The 19,350-nt window shown below is 49.0% G+C and overlaps 1 protein-coding gene across 1 annotated transcript in view; it reads left to right on the top strand.

The window, feature by feature from the left end:
- CLSTN2 (calsyntenin 2) overlaps nt 1–19,350 on the top strand; it is a 597,725-nt gene that overhangs the window by 540,181 nt on the left and 38,194 nt on the right. Inside the window, 1 exon segment of the mRNA XM_055321522.1 lies at nt 18,447–18,609. Coding sequence (XP_055177497.1) covers nt 18,447–18,609 — 163 coding nt within the window.

The raw sequence follows: 19,350 nt of genomic DNA on the forward strand, positions 1-19,350 counted from the left end.
CCCCTACTGCAGAAGCTGCCTCTCATGAAGTCATAGTACTTCTGCGGACCTTACTTTCTTCCCTGTAGAATGCATACAACACTCACCCATTTGTCCTCTCAGGGACTCTGCAGAGTACTTTGAACATAATAAAGTATTATTTCATTAGTGGAAAATGATCAGTGCTGTTGCCATTAACGACGGTTATTAAGTATCTATTATTAATACAAATTAATCCTAAATCTGATGAGAAATGAGGTGGGGATAAATAAGTAAACAAGATCTGAATGGATGGATGTCAAGGCATCCATTCAAATGACTGAGTACCATCTTACTTCTAGGTGGGTGCTGGGGGGACAGGGAGGACCCCCTAACCCTGCTTGACTGGAGGGAGCCTGGTGTGGACAGAGCGTGCTCTTCACTCACCTCGTTGGTACACAAGGCAACCCCTCCCCAATCAAGCCATCCCCTCCCTGACCTTGCTTTCATTCTCCCTCTCATCCCCTTTCACACTAGCTAGCTTGCCCAGATTCCCACTCCTTCCTCCCTGGGCTGAGATTGAAAATGCGATCTGGACAGGGACCTCTGCTAGAGCTTCCCCGATAGCTCTCCTGTCATTGCAGGCCATCGGCTCCGTGGCCACCACACAGGACAAACACCTGTGTCAGTCTTCCAGCGAACCGGTGGGAGCAGTCCCCCCCCTCCCCCGTTGGGTCTGAGGGCTGGGTGCAGGGATGACGGGCACTCTGGCAGCTAAATGCTCCGGGATTAAATGGAATGCGTCCGGAGGCCTCATCTTCCTCTCCCAAGGTCCTCCAGCCTATTTTCACTTGCTCTGCAGGAATCCTTCCCAGATGCACTATTCAAGCTCTCATCCAATAAATGGTTGTTTTTTTCTTTCTTGGGTGATCACACCACATAACAATTTAGAGCTTCTCAAACTTTTATGCACATGCAGATCACGTAGAGGTCTCATTAGACTGCAGATTCCAGTTCAGAAGGTGAAAGTGGGGTCTGAGACTCTAGTTTCTAGCCAGCTCCCAGGTGATGGCTGTGCTTCTTGCACCCGCTGCTGCTGACTGATGGCTCACACTGATCAGCGAGGCTTTTCAGCAAAGCTCTAGACACAAACTCGCTGTGTGGTCTTGGGCAAGTTATGTAACCTCTCTGAGCTTCTGTCTGTAACATGGAGAAAATAATAGCATTACCTACAAGAATTGTTGGGAAAAAATATAAGACAAAATGCATGCAAAGTTCTCAGCCCAAGCCGTGGCACAGAGTGGAGGGGAGCACGCAGTCCACACGCCAGTGGTAATCGCAGGATGCTAAAATGGGAGACTCCTAAATGGGCCTTTGCCTGGGGAGGCATTTCAAAGAATTCGAGGAGCACATTTTTCAAGCTTAGGAGGTGCCTGGGGCCCAAGGCAGCCTCACGTGTCTAAGTGGAAAGACTTGGAGCAAATGGACACGTCCGGGACAGGCTGAGCAGGGGCAGGTGCAGAGGCCTGTGTCTGCAGGAGGGACCAACAGAGCCAGCCGCTGAGCTCCCCTGGCAGCCTGCAGTTCCACGCAGGGGCGGTCTGTGGGCATGTCAGGAAAGGAGCCTTAGTCGGCAGGGGTTAGTTCATGGGGAGCTCTGGCTTTGGGGAGATTCGTCAGGTATCCAGTTTTGCTGTCCGTGGCCAGCCCAGCCCTTCTCAGTATCTAGGGAGATGTGACTTTTGCTTATTTGTTCATTTGAAAATGGTCATGGATTATGGATAATGAGAAACACTCTTCGAAATATGGAGGGGATTGAGAGGTCACTGCATTCAGCGCCTGATTTTTGTGGGGCAGGGGAGAGGGCAGATCCAGTGGGGAGTGAGAATAGCATTTCAGACAAAAAGACAATGATGAGGAAATCCTATGTTTGCAGAAGCAAGGAGCGTGGGCTAAGACACGTGCAACTGTTTCCGATCGTTACTGCACGTGTTACTGCGCACTTAGGAGCTGCCAACAACACAGTTATTACCCTAGAGTTTGTGGAGATCAGAAGGAGATCAGAAGTCTGAAACGGGCCCCCATGGGGCTCAAGTCAGATGTAGGAGGGCTGTGTTCTTTCCGAAGGCTCTGGAAAGAATGGGTTTCCTCGCCCTTTCCCACTGGGGAAGCTGCCAACTGTCCTGGGCTCCATCTCCAGAGTCAGCACTCAGGGCACCTGGTGGCATCTGTCCTTGGCCTCCTCTTGCTCTCCACAGGACACCGCCTTACCACATAAATCCACACGCTCCCTTAGCACCTCAGTGTGTGCAAGGACGACCCCCTGTGTGCTTCTCCTTTGCTCTCTCCCTTTTCCATGCTCACAGTTCTTTCGCTGCCAGATATTTAGGGTCTTTCCCACATAAAGCAATGCTCTGAGACACCAGCTGGGTGTCCGACAGTCTAGCTCAACAGTGGCGCTGATCTGGAGTTCATGCAGACCCCACAGGATAAGACTCGGTCCCATGAGGCCGCCTCTGCTTCAGATGCCAATAAGCAAGGTCCCCAGGTTACCCATAACTTCTCTCCAACTTGGCTATAAATCAGAGGTTCCAAAGACCCCACCCTCCTTGGATTCGATCATTTGCTGGCACAGCTTGCAGAACTCAGGCAAACGCTAACTTACATTTATCAGTTCATTATACAATAATAAAGGAGATGAGAGAGGATACAGATGAACAGCCAGATGAAGAAATGCATAAGGTGAGGTCTGGATGGACCTCAAGTGCAGGAGCTTGTTCTGTCCCTGTGGAGTTGGGGTGCACCACCCTCTTATACTTGGATATGTTCACCAATCCAGATGCTCCCTGAAGCCCGTACTTCTGGGATTTTTTATGCAGATTTCATTACATTGGCAAATGGGTTATTAACTCAATTTCCAGCCCCTCTCCCTTGTCCAGAGGAGGGAGGTACGGCTGAAAGTTCCAGGCTTCCAATCATGGCTTGACCTTTCTGATGACTGACCCCCCTAACTAAGAGCCCATCAGGAGTCACTTCATTAGGGCAAAAGGTGTTCCCATGACCCAGCAAATTCCAAAGGACTTAAGAGCTTGCAATCAGATGCTCCCATCACTCAGGAAATTACAGAGGTCTTAGGAATGCTGTGTTAGGAACTGGTGCCAAGACTAAATGTTAGAACAAAAGATTCTCCTAATACCCCAATTTACAACAGTTGTAGGTCATGAACCAAGGGCAAAAACATATATATAGATTTTGTGTTATCTCACACTTGGGCATTAGAATAAATGCTCTGGAAGTGGTCTCAAGTCTGAGCATCTCGCTGCTTCTTACCGGATCACTAGAGAAGGAGCCTTCGAGGCCCGGCCCAGCCAAGCCACGGCTCCAGGTCTCCTGAGTGGGACCTCTGCTTCTTCCATGTGGAGCAGGGTGCCTGGTGCATGGCAGGATGAATGAAGGAATATGGTTTACAGACCCTTTAATGGGAAGCTTTTATTATTATGAACAAGAGATGCCCCTTTAAAAAGTAGCACTTCCTGAACGCACACAACGCCTCATAGTTTACTATTATTATCACACATGATTCAAAGAATTTTCTTTCCTCATCCCCAAACAAGGTGGTGACTCTAGTGAGCCCCTTTGCAGTTTCTGACGTGGTGAATGATAGGATGGAATGCTGCACACATCCTCTGAGCACTTTTTATGTCCCCAGCCCCGCCCTGTGAGAACATGGCTGTGACGGATTGAATTGTGTCCCTCCATAGAAGATGCTAAAGCCCTAACCTCCGATAACTCAGCACGCGACCTGATTTGCAAATCAGGGTGTTGCAAATTAAATTAGCTAAGATGAGGTCATACCGGAGTAGGGTGGACTCCTGATCCAATGCGACTGGAGTCCTTATATGGAGATGGCCACGTGAAGACACAGACACACGGGGACAGGTCATGGGGTGACAGGATTGAAGTGCTGCATCCACAAGCCAAGGAAGGCCTGTGGCTACCAGAAGCTAGGAGAGAGGCCTTGGAACAGATCTTCCCTCAGAACCCTCAGCAGGCCCAACCGGCCAACACCTTGATTTCAGACTTTTGGCCTGCAAAGCTGTGAGACCATCACGATCCTGTTGAAATAAGCCACCCAGTGGGTTGTGCTTTACCGAGGCAGCCCTAGCAAACTAATACAAAGGCCAACACAGAATCATGGACGTAGGCCTTCTCAGCCTTTTTCAAAGACTTTGTAAAAACCTGGCCCCTGACCGGGATGGCTCAGATGGAAGCCAGCATGAATGAGCCACACTTGGCTCAGCTGATGTGGAGGGCCACTTAGGTTTTCTGACACCCACCATCAGACTACAGCTTGGAACCAGCACACCCTCAGCACCTGAGCAGCACTCAGGAGTCCACACCGAGTGATTAATCTGGACATGGAGCTGGTCAGAGCACCCCACCTTCTCTCCAAAGCAAGGGAAGATTGGTGCCAGTGGGTTTTTGTGTTTCTTTGAATGGCTTCTTTCTTTTATGGGGGAGATTGCTGGATTTTAGACTCTTCCCAAATCTTTGTATGAGACCAAAACCCAGGTGTGAAAATCCCACTTGGCAAATATCCATATTTGATCTTAAGATCCTGGATGCTGTCATGAATGTAAAACTGTAACTGCTCCCTAAAGAGTTCTCCAAGTCTCCCCAGACTTCACGGACTGACCTGTAGTTCCGAGACACACCCCATGTCTTAGCTGTGGAATCCCAAGGAGAGGCGCCACCCTGCTCATGGGCCTTCCCCCGGACGCCCCTGTGGAATGCAAATAGGCCTCCCTGCAGCGGAGCAGGTGATCCAAGGGGGCTAGAATGGGCCTCTTCTGGATCGATGATGTCATCCCGTGGCCTCAGCCACGCACAACCTTTACTTTCTCTCAGGCACTCTGAATTCCACCAAAGCAGGATCAGCAAGAGAAGCCCATGTGGTGGGGGGTCAGTGCAGGAGGGTCAATAGCCCACCTGGAGATGCACGCTCCTCTCACATGCCCCCACGGCAGCCAACAGATAGGCCAGGCAGGCACATGGCCATGGCTGGTTTCCAGAACCCGTACCTGAGGACGGTCCAGGGAGGTCTCATATGCAGACGTGCACACTGGCTGCCTCGTGCTGTGCCTTCCAAGAGGGGAACGCTTAACAGGTTCCATTCAGGATCGGCTCAATTTTCCAAAGGGGCAGAATTTATTATTTGAATTATTCAGGGGAGGTTTATTCACCAGCACCGAGATATGAGATATGTCAACTAAATTATAATTATGTTTCTCTAAAGATATCCACTGAGAGAGTCCTTTTTTTTTTTTATTTAAACTTGCAAGGAGGAGTCAGACTGTGTATTTATGAACAGCCAGCCTCAATATTCTGAGTAGCAGAATGAAAAATTAATTTTCTGCAAATACATTACTGAACAGTTAACTGCATCTCAGTCACCTGTTTGTTTGATATACTGGGGTGCTCCTCAAAGAGCTTATGATGTATTCTCATCTTGGCCAAGAGATAACTTTCAAAAGCGTGAGGACAAGAGACAGGAGTTCTGGGCCCCAGCCCCACCAGCAAGCTGCATACCTCGGGCAAGGCCCCACTACTCTCTGAGCCTGGCAGGCTGGTCCGAGGCTCCGGGGGGGCCTCCCACCTGCCCTTCTGCAGCTGCCCACACACCTCAGTCTCCCTGAGGGTGAAAGGGTGATGTGTGACTGCTCTGTGGTGCTGCTGTTTATCTGCCTAATAAGAAAAAAGAAATTAAGCACAGAAAGGATTATTTTTGCGCCCAAGTATTCCCTCCTTTCATTCTTCTGGCCAAGGCCCTAGGAAATTGAGAGAGCCCTACTGGGAGAAGCCACCCTCCTCTTGCCCATTCCTCCTTCCCCTAATCTGTAGGTGGAAAGCCAAGGATTCCTGGGGTGGGGCCTATCCTCCTTGACCCAACATGAATCTTCACCAGCTCCCCCACTTCTCTGTTTTTTTTTTTTGTTTGTTTTTTTAAAGATTTTATTTATTTATTTGAAAGAAAGAGAGCATGCATGAGCAGGGTGGGAACATCAGAGAGAGAAGCTGACTCCCTGAAAGGCAGGGAGCCTGACACAGGACTCAATCCCAGGACCCTGGGATCATGATCTGAGTAGAAGGCAGACGCTTAACCAACTGAGCCACCCAGGTGCCCCCCTACCTCTCTTTCTTCATGTGGCCCTCCTAATGGTGCCTCCTGGGGCTCTAGGTCCTGGAAGTGCTCTTCTCACCTTCAATCCAGAAAGGTGATTTGGCACCTGGTACCTAGGGTTTGCTCTCCATCGTGGCTGGAAAGCTGTGTGCCCAGTAACAACTGGAAGAGGAAGAGGCCAAAGGAGAGCAGATGGGGGCTTTGCAGAGCATGACTGCTGCTCTTCCTTGCACCCATGCTTTCATGTGTGCAGTCTGCATTTACGGAGAACCTGGAGTACAAACAGGCCCTGGCCTCATGGATCCCAGGGTCAAGGGCTGGCCTGACCAGCAGAAGAGCCACTAACCACATGTGTCTGTTGAGCATTCGAAATCGGGCTAGTTCGAGCATTATAACATACACAATGCTTTGCAAAGACAGTAAGAAAAACAGATATCATTATAAATATAAAAATTAATAAAATATCTTGATTTTTAAGATTGAGCACCTGTTGAATGATACATACATGGTTATATCTGACTGGAGTATATTATTAAAGTTAATTTCACCTGGTTCTTTTTAGTTTTTTTAGTGTGGCTACTAACAAATGTGAAATTACACATGTGCCTTGAGGGTTGTGCGGGACTTGGGACAACCCCACGAGGTACTTACTACTGTTATTTCAATCTTACAGATGAAGGAACTGAGGCACAGGGAGGGATCGTGACTTGCCTGAGGTCACACAGCCAGGAAGTGGTGGAATCAGGCTATGAACCCTGGAGGTCTGGCTCCAGAGCCCCAGCACTGACCTGTGTAGCGCCCCTCGCTAGGGTCAGGCTGAGCAGTGAGCACTTTGCTGTGGGAAGTGGGCACCACCCCCCCCCCCACAGATCTGGAGCAGTGGGGAACCCAGCCTGAGGAGACAGGAAGATTAATCTACGGGCAGTGAGTCTGGGGTTGACACAAAGGGGTGCTGGCAGCAGCAGGGCTGACATCCTCTGCTGCCAAGTGCTTTGCCCACATATCACAAGCTCTCCCTTCCCCCTCTGTGCTCAGCCCCAGGCCCTTGTCTGTGCTGTTCCCTCCTCCTTGAACGTTGTTCTTACCGCCATCGGCCCACTCTCTGGCCTCCTTTTCTTCACCCTCACTTCCTCATCCCCCCAAACAGGTCCGATCTCCCAACTACAAGTTCAAATGGCACCTTGTACCCCGCTGCGTGGTGTTTCTTGCAGATAGAACATTCCATTTTTCATGTGAATATTCTATTTTCCATCTATTCCCTTAGGGAAGGAGCTGCTTCTGGTTTGGCCCACTTTATATACTCAACACCTAGAACAATCCCTGATCTATAATTGCTTCCAGTAGACATCCATTGAATAAACAATCAAACCTTCCTGCAACACAGGTGTTCTACCCATTCTACAGATGAAGAAACTGACCATGAGGTTTAAGGTTAAGAAAGTTTAAGAAAATTGCCCCCAGGGGCACCTGGGTGGCTCAATCGGTGAAGTGTCTGCCTTTGGGTCAGGTCATGATCTCGGGGTCCTGGGATTGAGCCCCACATAGGGCTCCCTGGTCAGTGGGAGTAGTCTGTTTCTCCCTCTCCTCCTCCCCATTGCTCATGCTCTGTCTCACACTCTATCTCAAATATTTTTTAAAAAGGGGGTGCCTGGGTGGCTTGGTCATTAAGCATCTGCCTTTGGCTCAGGTTGTGATCCCCGAGTTCCAGGATCAAACCCCACATCCAGCTCTCTGCTCAGCAGGGAGTCTCCTTCTTCCTCTCCCTCTGCCCCTCCTCCTCCCCTGCTAATTCTCTCTCTCTCTCTCTCTCTCTCTCTCTGTCTCTCTCAAATAAATGAATAAAATCTTTTTTTAAAAAAAGGGAAGAAGGGACTCTTGGGTGTCTCAGTGGTTGAGTGTCTGCCTTCAGCTCAGGGCGTGATCCCTGGGATCGAGTCCCACATCGGGCTCCCTGCGAGGAGCCTTCTTCTCCCTCTGCCTGTGTCTCTGCCTCTCTCTGTGTCTCTCATGAATAAATAAATAAAATCTTTTGAAACAAAAAAAGAAAAGAAAGGAAAATTGCCCCAGGTCCCAGTCCAGGTAAGAGGGTATAGCTGAAATCTCCCCTGAGCTGACTAACTTCAAAGCCACTGCCTCTTGGTGGGAATGCACGGAGTTGCTGATACCCCCAGGATGGGCCTTGAAGCCAGAGGCCGTGAGGAGGTTTACTCAACATGCCTGGGCCCTTCCCTAGTCAGGGCCTTCTCTAGACCCGCTTGGATCCGATGACTTTCACACACCCTCCCTCCCCCTTCCTGTGCCTCATCTTCTGTCCAGAACCCTCCATGTATGCTGGGCCTGCTCAGCCCCTTCTCTCAGGCCGCCATGCTGGTGAGCTTGTCAGAATTCTAAGTATTTGACCCAGATAGGGCCTTATCCCCAGGACCACTCTCCATCCAGCTTTCTGAGCTGGGCCCCCTTTTCTAGAGCATCTGTTTCCAGGGTCACTGGCTTTTGCTGACTTTCACTGTAACCATTCATTCGTTCAGTAGGTCGGTTGGTCCGTGAGCGGGGTTGTTGGGTGGGCATCATGCCCCTTACGCTGCATCTGGAGAGGCTCAGCGTCTTCTGTAGGAGAGACAGCACCCACCTCAACCCCAAATGAAAGCATCTCGCTTTCGAGACCATTCCTCTCTGGGGGCAAGCAATCTGCTTGGTCTTTGTGCAATTGATTGTGATCAGGAAAAGAACACCTGAGGAGAAACGGTCCCTTTCCTAATTGTCAAACTGAAGACACGGGGCTTCCTGGCCCGCCTCCGCAGCTCCCATCCGGGTCCTGACAGATGTCAGCTGTTCAGTAAACTCATGAGGAAAATATCCCCAGATGAATTCTGTGGTGTGTCCTCCAAGCAAAAACTGAGAGGGAGGAAGAGAGCTTGGCAGGCTTAAGAGAGGCCTTTTGCTTTGGGGCAAGGGAATCCCCATGCTCAAGAGGAAGAGTTGCAGGGAACCTGTGAGCAGAAGCAGGGAGGCCTCGTCAGCGGGTGAGAGGGCTGGGGGCTGGGGAGGGGGGCGACACTAGGGCAAATGCTGGAAAGTGGGAAGGGACCTGCGGAAATCTTCCTGCTTTGTTCACTCTCCCATCCCCAGTGCCGGGAAAGTGCCTGGGACTCGGTTAACAAGTGTTCGACACACACGATGAATTTCACAGCATGTGTCTTTGGAGACTTTTTTGTTTCCGGTGATATTCTTAGGGACCTAACAGGAAGACAAAGGCGGTCAACAGATTTGGTAAACTGACTATTCTGTTGCCCACATTGGCATAGTCGCTGAGGCAAAGGTTCTCAAACTTAGCCTAGGGGAACACCTGGAGGGCCTGCTGGAGACAGATTGCTGGGCCCCACCCGCAGGCTTCTGTTGAATGGAGCTGGGGTGGAGCCTGAGAATCTGCATTTATTAAAATTTCCCAGGTGTCTTAGCTCCAGGCACAACAAAATACGATAAAGCGTGCCCCTCCCCCCCGCATCGGGACCAGGGTCAGGTGCAGAGGGCTCCTCGTCTGGGGGAAACAGGACGCAGCTGAAAAGAGGTCCCACCCCTCACCCGTCACATATGTGGGGCACCTGGTGCTAAGCCATTCGTAGGTGACCTGCTTCTGGATCGGGGTTTCACACGCAGCAGAACGGCTCCCTCGCTGTGATCTATTGAAAGCCAGCCCATGATGGTTTAAACAATAAATGTTTATTTCTCACAGTTTTGGAGGCTGGGAAGTCCTAGATCAAGGTGCCAGCAGGTTCAGTTCTTGGTGAAAACCCACTTCCTGGCTTGCAGATGGTCACCTTCTCCCTGTGTCCTCACATGGCAGGGAAAATGAGGGGCTCTGGCTCCTCTTCTCATAAGGACACCAATCCCAGGGCGCCTGGGTGGCTCAGTCAGTTAAGCATCCAACTCTTGATTTTGGCTCAGCTCATGATCTCAGGGTTGTGGGATCCGGGCCCACATCAGACTCTGTGCTCAGTGTGGAGTCAGCTTGAAATTCTCTCCCTCTCCCCTCCCCTCAATTAAATCTTTAAAAAATAAAGCGGGGCTCCTGGGTGGGCTCAGTCAGTTAAACATGTGCCTTTGGCTCAGGTCATGATCCTGGGGTCCTGGGATCAAGCCCTGCTCAGCGGCAAGCCTGCTTCTCCCTCTCCCTTAGCCTGCTACTCTACCTACTTGTGCTCTCCCTCTCACTCAGTCTTTCTCTGTCAAACCTTTTTTTAAAAAAAATGTTTAGTGGCTCAGCGGTTTAGTGCCTGCCTTCAGCCCAGGGCGTGATCCTGGAGAGCCGGGATCAAGTCCCACGTCAGGCTCCCTGCATGGAGCCTGCTTCTCCCTCTGCCTGTGTCTCTGCCTCTCTCCCTCTCTCTGTCTCTTGTGAATAAATAAATAAAAATCTTTTTTAAAAATGTTTGAAACAATAAATAAAAACAGCGATTCACCGGGGGGGGCCCCACCCTCATGGCCTCATCCAAACCTAATTAACTTCCCAAGGATCTTACCTCCAAATACCATCATCACACCGGGCTTTAGAGCTTCACCATAGGAATTAGGAGAAGCTACAAACATTCAGTCCATAACACTATTTGGGGCTGATGCTGCTGGTCCCGGGACCACACTTTGAGAACCATTGTTCTATGGAGTCTTGCCAGAAGAAACCCGTTTAACTGTGTGAAATGGAGCTTTTCCAGTTTTGACCCTGGCACCTTTGTTCATGATATACCTCGCAGGACTGTTTTCGAAACAGCCAGTCGGGAAAGAATGCTGAAAGGGCCGTACTTCCCTGAATTGATGGTTGATGGCTAGTGAGGGGCCTCCTCTCCCCTGGCCGGTCCCGTTCCTCCTCTTCACTCCTATGAGAGACCGAGCACTCAGAATGCACAGTCCCCACCTCACTGAGGGCAGATTTGCTGCCCCAACGTCTGGCTCCCACATTAACCTGCCAACCCTACTAACTCCATGGGGCTTTGCAGAATTTGCACAGCAGACCCAGGCCTTGGCTTGGATGAGAGACTAACTGAAGTTCAATTTGAATACATGCAATAAAGGCATCGGTGAGACCTGGAAGTTGAGGGATCTTCCCAGGGGGTCCCGCCGGGGTGGAAGGGAGAGCTGATTGGCATTGTTTAAAGGCTGCGCTGGGGAAGAATAAACAGCTGGTCCAAGAAGCTGATTACACAGGCAAAGATCATAGCATGGTGCCAGGGTACCAGCCGTATCCTCAGTGCCTACTAGGTGTGTTTTCTCTCCCCGTGGACGAGCCTAAATCCTGGGTGCACACAAGTCTTGATTTACATGGTACAAGCACCAACTGCAAGGACGGTTTTTCAGGATTGTTTTGGGGGATTTGCCCAAATGTTGCTCAACTAGATTGCAAATGAGGTGGTCTCTTTGACACAAGCTACCTTTCATGTTCCCTGTTCCCCTGTGCTCTGCTGCCCTGAGTCAGCAATTGCTTTTTGACAGAAGGCCCAGCGGGTGCTTTCTGAGCTGTCATAATCACCTTCCCCTATAAACACACCCGTACTTCTCCCTGTCTCTCTGCCAGTTTGGAAGTGCAGGCGTCCGCCTGGGAAGATCTTAAAGAGATTTGCAAAGGAGAGTGGCATCTTTGCTTTGGCATGAGGTTGGTCTTGGCACTAACCAAAACCTCATCTTTCTAAATGTTCCAAAATAGTGACCGAGGCCAAAGGGCCTTGCAAGTTCCCAGTGAGAACCTGATTTGCCTGGTTTCAACCCTCCTAGTTCAATCGCTGTCCATTTCAGGAAACGAGTTCAGTTTTGACCCACCTGTCAGATACGTCCCGTGGGGCAGAGGCTATGGAACTCTCTCTGTGTCCACAGTCATCTAATCTAACACAGGAGAAGGCTGTGGAAGTAAAGAATGGCTTTCTAGAATGCAAGGCACTACAATAAAGTAGCACACACCTCAGTGTGGCACTTGAGGTCCTCCGGAGCCCGGCCCCACACACTCCACTAGGCCCCCTCCCCACACACATCTGTCAGGCTAGGCTGTCTGCTGGAACGGATCCTTTGATCATCCATAGGATCCATACCTCTTCATTGCTTTATCAGATTCTCATTTTTCTCTAATCTCATCTATCACCCAATTCTCTAATTCCATTGTCAGTTTTCTTGATTTATTTTTATTTCAATAACTACGTCTTTTATTTCTAGAATTTTGCTTTGGTTCTTTCTCAAACCTGCCTTCACCTATTTCCTTTCTAACGGCTCCATTTCTGGGGCACCTGGGTGGCTCAGTGGTGGAGCGTCTGCCTTTGGCTCAGGGCCTGATCCCCAGGTGCTGGGATCCAGGGTCCTAGGATCAAGTCCCACAACGGGCTCCCCACAGGGAGCCTGCTTCTCCCTCTGCCTGTATCTGATGCTCTCTGTGTGTCTCTCATGAATAAATAAAATCTTAATAATAATAATAATAATAATAATAATAATAACTCCATTTCTTGTGGTTCCCGAAACCCAGGTTTGACCACTTGTTTTGCCTGCTTTTTCTCTGGCACACAAAAGATTGCTTCCTCTTTGTTTTGTAAATGTTAACTCTGAGCTCGAGGCCAGTGGGAATTGTTCTGCCCTAGGCAGGTGATGGGCACATCCCGTCAATAGATTTTGAGCAGGCCTTTTCCGAAAGCCCAAAGACTTGTCTGTCCCATTAAGTTCCTTTCTGAGTCCTGGATTTCTACACCTGCCAGGCTGCATACATTTGGAGCCAATGCCCATGCACAGAGTGGGCTTGGGGGTCTAGTGTCTCTGAGCTGACTTGTTCCAGAACCCGTGTGTGGCTTCCTCCCTGCCTTCCTAGGATGATGGTGGCCACTGTCCCTGGACGCAGGCTTCAGACAGTCCTTCCGCAGCTGTGGGCTTTATGCAGACACGTCAGCTTCCAGGTTTCTCTGTGTGGAGGCCCTGAGTCTCCATTCCTCTCCCAGTGGCTTTGAAACCACGGCTGAAAGGGTGGGCCCCAACCCCTCAGCAGCCATTCACTCAGGGCCAGCCTGGGAGTTTTATTAACTTTTTATGCCTAAGGACTTCTCTTTCTAACTCGCTTATTTCTGTTTTATTTTATGCAGCATCTCAATGTATTTGGAAGAGGAAAGGGGTTTCCCTATCTGCTCAGGCTGAAAATAAGTGCCCAGCATGGTACAAGCTTTATTTTAGCTCAGTTCACATGATGACCCTGTGATGCAGGTACTCTTACCATCCTTACTTTATAGGTGAAGGAGTCAGGATTTAAAAGGTTCGGTTATTTTCCCAAAGTCCAGAACATGATTGTCCCAGAAGTTCCTACAGCCGGTGCACCACCCAGCTCACCTGCCACAGGCTTGGCCTGCAGACTGCCTCCCGTGCGGCCCTTGGCACAGCCGGGCACTAGCAGGCTGCAGGCTCTGCCCCCCCAGGTTCACGCCAGAGCTTTCTCGCCATCCCCCTGCTGCAGATGGGCCTCTCCCCTTGCCCGCACGCTCTCCTTGCACTAGCCTGTCAGGAACACACCTCCTCAATCTTCCCCCTTGAGTACGTGTTGCAAATTCTGAGCAGGAATGAGTGAGGGTCAAGAGGTGAGGATGGATGAGAGAGGCATCGTCACTACTTGGTGGCACACTGGCTGGAGGGAGGTAAAGAGTGGGGGAGCCTAAAGCCATGCCCAGGGTTCTGGCCCAGACAACAAATCAGATGAGGAGCACCTGCTGAGGCAGGGACCTAGGATGGGGCACAGGGGGAGCGAGTGTGGGAGACATTGAGCTCAATGTTGAACACCGTGAGTTGGAAGCGCCTGTGGTGTGTCAGGTGGACCATCCAGGGGCAATCGGACATGCAAGTCCGTCACTCGGGAGATAAGTGTCTGCCCCGGGCCCTGATTTGGCAGAGAGTATGCAAAGCTGAGCCACTGGCTGTGTGTGAGACGGACACACAAGAAGCTAAATGTGGAAGCCCAAGTGGGGTTCGTGTGACATTGAACTCCTGACATCTACTTCTTGAGATCCAAAACCTCTGCACGTCATTTCTTTCGCTTGATCTTTCGGAGGTGCCCGAGACAGAACTGGCCCTCCTACTGTCGAGGTTCACAGTGAGGATTCCAAAGCATAAGGGATATAAAAAGCTGCTTTGAATCCAAGATGCAGGGGGCACCTGGGTGGATCAGTTGCTTAAGCATCTTCCTTCAACTCAGGTCATGGTCCCCAGGTCCTGGGATTGAGTCCTGCATCGGGCTCCCTGCTCAGCCGGGCGTCTGCTTCTCCAGCCCCTGCTCCCCTTGCTCATGCTCGCTCTCTCTCACTCTCTCCCTGTCAAATAAATAAAATCTTAAAAAAAAAAAAAAAAGACCAAAAGGCATGTTCCAGGATTGATCGTTGTTATGATTACCATCCTCCTCCTCTTGTCCCAAACCTTTATACCTCCTGCCCCCCACAGGCTGAAAGCAGCCCAGGTCCTCTGGCCTCACTTCAAATCTGTCCCTGTAGCCTCATCTCCCAGCCTCACCTTTCCCAAACCAGCCTGACCAGTCCATGCTCTGTGTCTGTGCTTCTTCCCCACTCCTAGGGCAGATACCCTGAAGGGGCCACGTTGCAAGACTGGCATTGGTTTTTCGAGAGAATCAGGTATTTTGAATGCAGCTATACAACATGAGATACATTTCCCTCCTATCTATTATGTGCTAGGGGCTGACACTTGAAAGGATATTTGGACCAACCAGCCAGCAGCCTGATTTCCATGGCCCCTGACTCACTGTGGAGTACCAGCCTACTCCCAACTCAGACCCCACTTGGCATTGTCCCTCCTCAACACGCATCCCTGGCTCTCTGGTCTCAGGTTCACTTGCCCAGTAAATGGCAGCTGCAGCCACTCCCCCTGGGAACACAGTTGCAGGTGTTCAAGGAGAAAAATATCTCTGGCCCAACTGAGGCCCTGGGCATCGCCTCAGGGGATAGCACTGGACATGCTTGGTGCCAACTGCGTTCACCAATGATTCACGAACAGGCAGGAATTAAAGTTCTTCTCTCCCCGCCGGGAAAGGTCACTTTGCCTAATTTCTTTCTTTCATGGTTGAGCCATTGCACTGACACATTTATTTTTGCTGCCTCCTGGCTTGATCATTTTTTAATTACAGTTTGTCCCTCCAATTCTAGCAGAGGGCTAATGTGGGTCTCCTCCCAATCATAGATCCACATTAGTGAAACCCTAACTAGGCATTTCCTTTAGCTGCCTTCATAGATTACTTGGTGCGAGACGTCTGCAGACATAAGCCTAGTCTGAGCTAAAATCCTGTCTAGATGCAGAATCAGGAGCTAACTGAGCAAGCTCCCCAGCATTCCTGCCTGTGTCTTAGCTCAGACTGCTCCCCGCTCCCAGAAGGCCCTCCCTTTTGGCCTTGGGGAATATAAATCTTGCCATCTTTTATGAACCATATTAAAATGAGATTAAAATGTATCCCCTTTCAAATTGCCAGGATTATGTATTTTATTAATACTCAATGTGGTAAAGAGTACAACTCATGAGCACTCTTACAGTCTGTGGGCAGGAGAAGAAATAGGCACAAACTTTTGCAGAAAAAAAAAAAATTGACAATGTGAGTCAGGAGCCTTCACAATACCTTCAACCTTTGACCCTGGAAGTAATTCTACTTCCATGAATTTTTCCCAAGGATATCATCAGAAATGCGGATAAACATTTATGCATAAAGAAATACAGCATTATGTTACAGCATCTTTTATGTTGCTGGTACATAATTAATACCTGATAATAAGGGAATATTTAAATATAGTTTAGGATATCCATACGATACAGCCATCTAAACTGGAGCTGGTAAAGGCATTTTAATGCTGACATTAAGTGAAACCAGCAAACTTTCAAATTGTGTACACAGTGTGATCCAAATTGACCTTCCCTCACTGTTGTTTCACAGGATGCTTATAGGAATGCTATAAATAGAAAAGTTCCATTTTCCAACAAGGTTGGAAAGTTATTATAGCCATATACTTTGAGGCTGCTGGAAGCCTTGGATATGCAAATGAAATGGGAAATCCAAAAAAAAAAAAACAAAAACTAGTCTCAGTATGCAGGATCACTCTTTTTATGCAGGGGATCCTGGGGGCTGCTGTTCATGAAGCACATTTCAGAAAACCTGGGGGAACACCTAGGAAAAGATTGCCATATTGAGAGGGGTTGCAGCTACTGTTAGTTATGGAATTATTTTACTTCTTCCTTGGAATTTTTTTGTATCGCCCTACAAAAATGCTGTAAGCATTGTGAAAAAGAAGTGAGTCAGAAGATCATTCTCCATCCAGTGTCAGCTGGTGTGGGGGGCCACAGAGTCAGCGAGCACACGGGTTCAACATGGCAGTCATGGCTGAGAGGAGGGTGGTATGGAGGCCAGGACAGGGGAGCCACCCAAATGCCGCCTCATTGATTCTCATGCTCTACCTACATTTCAAAGGGCATAGGATGCAGTCAGGGTCACGGCGCTGCCACCTGCTCCCACCCCATCCTGGGACTGACCAGAGATTTCTCCATGCCACAGAGAACATCCCCAGGATGTGAGCCATATTCCAGATTCTGGAATATGCTGTCTGCCTATTCTTGTTTGCAGACTTCAAGTTCGAGGTGCATTGGATGGACTTGCTTGGATTAGATGCCTCCTCCTCAGTTTCCCACTCTTCTAACACCCCTCGGCTCTGTCTGCAGGTCTTCCTCTGTACCGCTCACACACCACTGGGTCAGCCCAAGAGCCGCCCCCAGCCCAGTACCTGGTCTCAGGCATGGAGCCAGAGGGGTGTAAACTTGGTTAGGATCTTCGTAGCAGGTACCGAGCTGTACATACAGTGGGCTGTAACAGGATTTTGGAAGTACTTGCTTGGACACCTCCTGATTACCTTCCAAGGGCCCCTAAAATATTCATCAGGCTTTATCAGGCTAATGGGCTTCAAAAGGAGTAATTTTCTGAGATATGAGACAGGACAATATAAAAAGAACATTAAGGAAAAAATTCCTATTCCAAAATGAAAGGGAAAAGATCATTTAGCATCCCTGTTGGTGTTATCTATTCATGAGCAACAGCACATTTAATCCAGAATGGGATGTAGGGAGGGCGTCAAAGCCCTCACGTAGGGGTCACCTTCATGCCAAACTCATCTGTCTCCATTGCCACAGATGGCGGGGGCAATGGAGATGAGGGTGCAGATGAGAAACATTTCACAGGTGGCCTCCACAGGGGGATTTGAGAGAGAAGGCATGTGGAGGAGAGGTTCAAACATGATTCCCAAGGCACTGGCTTAGGGGATCAGAGAGAAGGGGTACCATTCTCCAGCTTGGCCACCTTCCTGTCTCCCTTCCCAAGGTTCACTAGTCTTGGTTTCTATTTTGGACCATGCTGTGGGAGTTCAGCTCCTTGAGGTCAAGAATTATAATTCCATCCTAGCCCTCAGTGTCTCTGCTCATCCATTAAAGTTGGTTACCAGCCCAAAGACCATACATCTTGGGCACAAAAGTTGTGAGAGGCTGTAAGTATAAGAGTGCTTTGTACCTGTCCGGGCCAGAAGGACCATGTGTGGTCCTTCTCTGCCTCCCCAGGTACTCCAAGTAGGATGCATGGGAGACCCCTTGAGAAGACCATCTTTCTCAGAATATATCTTGCACGAGTTGAAGGGGCCATAGTCTTATGGTTGCTCCTTGGTTGCTCCTAGAGACAAAGGAATCAGGGTTTCCTACTAATCTGCATTCCATCCTTCTTCCTCATCCCATTTTCTTCGCCTTCTCTCCTGCTCCTTTCTTGCCCCTAATTCTCTGTTTTCATTTTTCTCTTTCCCTTCCTCCTCCCCTTCTCTATCCCCATCTTCATTTCTACTTTCAATCTGGTATCTCTTTTTCTAGCTTCATCTATCCCCCAAGCTTAGGAAAATAATTTTAATTTAACTTCTTTCTCTACTAAAGAACTAAGAAGAATTTTATACAAAACAAATTTGAGCCGTCAACCCCACCTGTCCTCCAAGAACTTGCCGGCCTCAACAGCTGTTAATTCTGTGACCAAGATACTCTGTCCATACTCAAATACTTGCCTGATTGGATTTTCCCATGTTCCTCTGCCCCATGTTTGCCCCATCATGTTCCATATGAGTTCCTCTAACCTCAGTTATGGCAACCATTATGTTTGTTGAGTTCTTGGAAATAAAAATGGTTAACCCAAAAATGTCTTCTCCCCCTTTCATGATTAGAATAAAAGCCTATTTGATCTTTCATTGAATATTCAATTTTAAGTGTTGCTTCTCTTTCTTTTCATTAGATATGTGACAAAGAGTGGCATTACTACGTCATCAATGTGGAGTTTCCTGTAGTTACCTTATACATGGATGGAGCAACATATGAACCCTATCTGGTGACCAACGATTGGCCCATTCATCCATCTCACATAGCCATGCAACTTACAGTCGGCGCTTGTTGGCAAGGTAACTCCACATCAGGCCCTTCTCCCTGGCCTACTGTGTACAGTCCAGGAAAGGTACTGAGAGAGAAAAGGGAAAAGCAAGTGATGTGAGACTTAGCCTAGAAAATTTACTACCCCTTACTAATAAAACAGGACTTTTTAAAATAAGGATTAATTCAGACACTAAATTTGTGTAATAATAAAGCACTTGGCTTGAGACCAGAGTTTGATGTTAGATCAACATGAGCAGTTTCATGGTTGCCTCTGAGTTGCTAGTGCCTTTTATTGTTCTGGAACCTTCTCTGTTTTCTAAATGGGGGTTGTGTAGAGAAAAGGCTGAAAGTAAAATCCTGTACCAAAATTGTCATTTGACTCTCTTGATGCTAATCAGGATCCAAGGATCTCCCTTTATCCCCACACAAGTTGTCCAAGCCCCCCAACCCTCTGCTCTGGGAGCTCATAAATATGTAGGGCTGAGGGGATGGATTGTTTACAGGCATGAGGCTATGGGAGGCCACCATCAAGTTCAGCTCAGCTCTGAGCCCTTTCCCCACTCACTAAGGGCAGAGGCTCCTCATTGCCTTCCCACTAGAAGGTCTCTACTACCTCCTCAGTTCCTGTGCTGCTGCCTCTCCTCCAATCCCCAGATTAGAAGGTGAAACTCCTCTTTGGAAACAAGAAAACCAGCTCTTCGAACATTCATTTAACCTTTCTGTCTTTCACTCAGATCTGTTGGAATCTTTGTTTTTGTTTTCTTAAAAGC

Source organism: Nyctereutes procyonoides, unplaced genomic scaffold (assembly GCF_905146905.1).
Source record: "Nyctereutes procyonoides isolate TBG_1078 unplaced genomic scaffold, NYPRO_anot_genome, whole genome shotgun sequence".
Lineage (NCBI taxonomy): Eukaryota > Metazoa > Chordata > Mammalia > Carnivora > Canidae > Nyctereutes > Nyctereutes procyonoides.